The following is a 6,185-nucleotide window of genomic DNA, read 5'->3' as shown; positions in this document are numbered from 1 at the left end:
GGGTCTTAAAGGCTTGAAGGTAAACAAGCAGCCATTTAGCTCAGAAGCAACAAAGCCCACATGGAAGAAGCATATATGTTAGCACATATGGCAACCTTTGTGATCACAGGTTTTGATCACAGATCAAAGAACAAAAAATCATATCATTGTGAATGATGGGGGGTTTGGAGTGGGGTCCCAAAGCTCATCTGTTAGCAACTGGACATCCTCTTATGGAAGGGTCACGGGAAGGAGACAAGCCAGTCAGAGTGCAGTGTGGCAACAATAAAATGTACAACTTTCCTCTGGCTTTTAATGCTCCCCCCCCCCAACACACACACACTATCATGATCCCGATTCTAGCTTACAAATCCGGCTAGACCAGAGGATGTACACTGGTACAGATAGGAACTGTAACACAAGGAACCCAAGACGGATGATCCCTTCAGGAACAGTGCTGAGAGTGGAGATACCAGGAGGGTGGAGGGAGGTTGGGGTAGAGAGGAGATACCGATTACAAGGATCTACATATAACCTCCTCCCTGGGAGATGGACAACAGAAAAGTGGGTGAAGGGAGACATTGGACAGCGTAAGATATGACAAAATAATAATTTGCAGATTATCAAGGGTTCATGAGGGAGGGGGAGTGAGGAGGGAGTGGGAAAAAATGAGGAGCTGATTCCAGGGGCTTATGTGGAGAGCAAATTTTTGAGAATGATGGGGGTAACAAATGTGGTAATATGCTTTATAGAATTGATGTATGGATTGTGACAAGAGTTGTATGAGCCCCAGTAATATGATTTAAAAAATTAAAAAAGAACCCATGACGGTTCAGATTTAGAAACATTTCATACGTTATATTTATAAGACTAGTAAATTGTTATGATACTGATTTGGTAGAAGAACATAGTTTAATTTTGCTGAATTGCAGGAACAGGAACAGTTTTTACATCAAAGTAAACTAGAAAACAAAATTAAACATATCTGAAGGCAAAAAAATATCACACCATTAAATAGTTAGAGAGTAAAATTATAGGAAAACAAAAATGCATGGGGAGTGATGTCTAACAAATCAGATGTCATTATCTCTGGGAATATTGCCCATTACAAAACAGCAAGTTGAGCAGATGGAAGGCTGATCAGAAATGTGAATAGTTTTATTGGATGAAGATTACAATTGGAAATCAATATCTACAAAGAGGGTTGACTCTGGAAAATAATCTTGTTATTGACTTGAACCTTGAAATGCTAAGCCATGAGAGCAAGGATGAGGCCAAAATCGTTTAGGCACTACTGGAATTGAAGGGATTCAGGAATCCGTAATCTTCTAAAGAAAGAATGAATGAAAAGTGTTCTGAAGGAATATTTTATTTTTCTAATTCTAAAATAATGCCTGCATTTTAAAAATACAACATGTAAAATAATCTAAAAATATCCAGTTAATTCTTGAGACTAAATAAAATAATGTTGTTAATATCATATAATATTTAAAGAGTATATAATGGGGTATGATAATATATAAGAAAAGAAAATATAGACAAGACAGTAATATTCACAAGTCATATACAGAATATGGCAACAGTTTTTTAAAAGGATATATTTAAAGTACAAAATATAACATTAAAACAATTGGAAGAGATCTGGAAATTTTAGAAAAAAATATAAAGAATTTAGGAACATCATAAAGTAAATTTCAGGCTGATTTATTTGCATATATATCAAAATTTGGGAAGATGGGAAAATAGACTATACATTGTAAAATAATTCTCGAGGATATTAGATAGATACAGTGGTGGTAATTGTAACATATTGATATAGTGAGATAAATGGAAAAGTCTATTTCTGCAATTGTAATTAAATAAAAAAGCATATATAGAAAGGAGTGGGGGATATTTATGAAAATAGATATTTTGTGTTCTTTCAAAAGAAGTTAACTCTAATATTTAATAAGCAAATACAATGTAAAAAATAAAACACACATAAATCCATATGCGGTAGTCACTTAACCTGGTGTCAATTTAAGGATTAAGGTTGTAGGGGTGGAGTCTAGTCTGTCAATCTGGAGATAGCCAATGAGACTTCTGTGTGGGCATGGCCTTCTCCTGAGAATTCTGGGAGATCTGGTCATTCCTTCTTGGAGGCAGAAAACACCTCTCTCTGCTACTCCTGGAAGACATTGCTGAAGACAAGCCACATGGATGCAACTAGATCTCGGAAGGCGGAGAAGGCACAGAGAGACCCCTGCCAGCTCTGAGATGCTTACAAAGCCACTGGACCCAAAGACTTTCTACCTGCTGGCTTGCATCGCCCTGCATTTGGCTTCATTGCATGTCTTTAGTGAGTCTGACAAGGACTTTATAGCTCAGTATTGGACATATGGGCTAATAACAGACTTACAGCCTTGGCTTGGACTGGGCTGGGATGTTTTCTCAATGTTCAATTGCTCTTGTATATAAACCTCTCCCTTATATACATATGTGTGTTTATGAATTTGTTTCTCTAGTTTACCCAGACTAACACACCATAAAATAGAGGAAATTATAAATGAAAATGATTAATACAACATTGAGATTGTCTGCTGTGAGACCCAAAAACAGATTGCTGTCATCTCAACCAAAATTGGAGGGCAAAACACATTAATGATATTTTCAAAGATTTAAAAATAAATCACTAATAAGTGAAATTACAACTATGGTAAAAATCCTTACTTCAAAATGACCTTAACATAATTGATTATATAATGCCATTTCATGAAAATAAAAATAGACAAATATACAGCAAAGGAAATCTCCAAGTTTATTTCTCCTGCTTAAGTAAAATTGCTACAGATGGGAGTTTATAGATGCAGGAAGAAATGAGTAACAATGAGGTAGTAAATATACACAAACATTTAAATGAATATACACTGTATAAAATCATAACCACAGTGTAGATGTGGCTTACAATTTTTAGGAAGTAAAGTACACCAAAAATATTATATGTCAGAAAGTAGAGACATGCATTAAAATGGGTCTAAACGTAGCTCTAAAATCCTTTCATTACTGTAAAGATATAATACTGCTAATTTCCATTAGATATAAAATGTTATGTAAAAGTCTATGACATTGACTAAAATAAGTGTAAAATGATGTATAAAATTAACCAAATTATATATGGAGTAATAGTAAAACAAAGCAAACACAGGAGGAAAAGCATTGAATAAGAAAGATTCACAAGTTTGGGCTGACTAATAGAAATCAAATATATGATAGTACATTAAACAGAAGAACAAGACTAACTATCTTAAGTTTTCCATGTGTGGTATATTTTAAAGTGCAGATATTTCAGAAACCTAAAACTATGAGATATTTTAAAATAGAATTTAAATGCTTCTTATAACTGAAAATCATGATAATATATAAAAACAGTTCAGAGAGGTGAAATTTTGTAACTTAAGAAAGCTGTCTACTTGTAATATATGTAAATTCTATGCCATCAGAAAAGTGGAAAATCACCATTGAAATTCTACCAAATGAAATTGTAACAAAAAGAGGTCATTTGAAATTAATATTAATTATATTAATGTAAAAGAGCTTAACGAAACATCAGTTAATCTAGCAACAATATGTACATATTATTTTTATACTAAATCTCAAAAATACATTGAAATAAATAAATGGTAAAATAACATAAAGGATTTGGTATGGGAAAGGGAAGCTCACAAGAATAACAAGAGAAGTGACTGAAATACAGGTGGAAATTTTCTGTACTGAGAACCACTTACCTAAAGGAATAATTATAAATGCACATTGATTATATTACTTCTGATAAAGCATCTCTTGCCTGACGATTCCTAAAATTTCATGTAAATTCTCATTAGAATTAAGCGTTACTCCTTGTGCATTCCTTATTTGTGTATTAATATTTTTTTCACACACTCATAGATCTGCCTGGTTCTGACCCCATAGATCACCGGGTTAAGCATTGGTGGCACTATGACATAGAGATTAGCCAGAAGTATGTGGATATAACGGGGGACATTCCGACCGAAGCGATGGGTCATGAAGGAAAAGAGGGCTGGTGTATAAAAGGCAAGGATAACAACAACGTGTGAACCACATGTGCTGAGAGATTTGAGCCGGGCTTCATGGGAAGGGAGACGGAATACAGCACGGAGTATATGGACATAAGAGATAGCAATAGCTGTGATGTCAAACACTAGATTACAAATGGCACATAAGCCATAAATAATATTAATCTTAATACTGGCGCAAGAGAGGCGAGCAAGACCCATGTGCTCACAATAAGTGTGAGGAATGATGTGATTCCCACAGAAGGGCAGTCTCAATATGAGAAATACAAATGGAATAACGGCAATGAAATTTCTTACTACTACTCCAAGACCAATCAGAGAAACAACCTTGTTAGTGAGAATGGTGCTATATCGCAATGGGTTGCAGATGGCCACATAGCGATCATAAGCCATTGCCAAGAGAACTGCTGATTCTAAGCCAGTGAAGTTGTGGATGAAAAACATCTGTGTGAGGCAGGCATCAAACACTATCTCTCTAAGGTTGAACCAGAAGATACCAAGCATCTTAGGGATGGTAGCTGTGGAGAGGCCCAAGTCAATGGTGGCTAACATGGCCAGGAAGTAGAACATGGGTTGGTGCAGGCTGCTCTCAGTCTTGATCACAAACAGAATGGTTAAATTCCCTAAGAGTGCAATCACATACACAGCACAAAAGGGGAACCCAATCCAGATGTGTAGTGTTTCCATTCCTGGGATCCCCAGCAGTAAAAAAGATGAGGGGTGGAATTGGGTGTCATTTGTAGGGAACATTCTATAAGGTAATGCATATGTCCACAGTTAGAAATGTGTGCTTATCCAGTCAGAAGAGCACAAGATAAAATCCTAGAGTTGGACACATAAAGATAACAATATTATTAAAAATATGCATTTTTATATGAATGTAATGCAATATTATTTAAAAATATATGCATTTTATATTAATGTAATGGTATAGACTTAACACTCATTATACACAAAGCTGTAATGAGAGGTGACATCTGAAAGATTAGGTAATTGATTTTCACTAGTCATTGTAATTATTAGTACAAAAATTCCCTTTGAATTTTGAACTACTTGTGGTTCTTTTAACCACTACATATAAAGTAGCTAGAGAACACTGCCACTGGGTTGTCGATCTGTTCAACGGTGATGACTTGTATGCTACTATTCTGCTGGCACTGTGCCACAGATGTTTCAAAACCCAGCAGTCTCACTTGTGTTGGACAGGTTTAGCAGAGCTTCCATACCAATACTTATCAAGTAGAAAGACCTAGTAATATACTTCTGAATATTAACTAAAGAAAACCTTGAGCATCACAGCATATTGTTATATAAAATGCCAGTAATATTTGAAAATGAACCCAATAGGTTAGAAGTCACTCAACATATACAGTGGTAAGATAACAAATGTCAACGTACCAGTGATCTGGAAGATGCTGCAGGACTGTTCAGCATTATCTTGGGTTATGCATGGAGTTGCCATAAGACAAGCCACTTGAAAACAGCTAATGACAGTGTAAGATATGACAAAATAATAATTATAAATTATCAAGGGTAGATGAGGGAAGGGGGAGAGGGGAGGGAAGTGGGGAAAATGAGAAGCTGATGCCAAGGGCTTAAGTAGAGATCAAATGTTTTCAGAATGATGAGGGCAACGAATGTACAAATGTGCTTTACACAATTGATGTATTGTGATAAGGGTTGTATGCGCCCCCAATAAATCATTTAAAATTAAAAAAGCAATAGTATCAAGGCTTGCTGCTAGATTTCAAAGCTTTCTAAATATTCATATAAATAATTTGGGAAATAAAGGAATCTAAGAGTTTTATGAAAATGTACAACTTATTTGAAGAGTGTATTTTTCATTACCACAAAGAACCAAAAAATGATTCTACATATACCAATACTGTCTACGCTCAAAGAGAGTTGTGTTTTCTTTATTTTAGTGAAATATTTGAGATAATTACCAATACAAACGTAGTTATAAGAAAAAATACATAAACATCCTTTATAATGATTACTTTTTAACACAAATTTGACAACTTAAAAGGCCACTTAATAGTTAATTTCAAAACAGATTTACCCTTTAAAGCACTTCAAATTGTGTTTCATCGATGAAAGAAAAAATACATAAACATCCTTTATAATGATTAC

At 34.8% G+C, this 6,185-nt stretch overlaps 1 protein-coding gene across 1 annotated transcript; it reads right to left on the bottom strand.

Moving 5' to 3' along the window:
- Window positions 1–3,866: 3,866 nt before the first annotated feature.
- On the bottom strand, window positions 3,867–4,839 carry LOC101659092 (olfactory receptor 52E2). The gene has a single exon (XM_013008555.2). It carries the CDS (start codon window positions 4,800–4,802, stop codon window positions 3,867–3,869), a length of 936 nt encoding a protein of 311 aa, XP_012864009.1. The 5' UTR covers window positions 4,803–4,839.
- Between the last annotated feature and the right edge of the window lie 1,346 nt (window positions 4,840–6,185).

The sequence above is a fragment of the Echinops telfairi genome, unplaced genomic scaffold (assembly GCF_000313985.2).
Source record: "Echinops telfairi isolate 266 unplaced genomic scaffold, ASM31398v2 ScPeMD7_41;HRSCAF=154, whole genome shotgun sequence".
Taxonomy (NCBI): domain Eukaryota; kingdom Metazoa; phylum Chordata; class Mammalia; order Afrosoricida; family Tenrecidae; genus Echinops; species Echinops telfairi.
The sequence above is the reverse complement of the archived record's forward strand: the minus strand, read 5'-3'. Positions and strand labels throughout refer to the sequence as shown.

Coding starts and splice junctions, on each gene's coding strand:
- LOC101659092 (XM_013008555.2), bottom strand. CDS start 4,802: ATGTTCCCTACAAATGACACCCAATTCCACCCCTCATCTTTTTTACTG.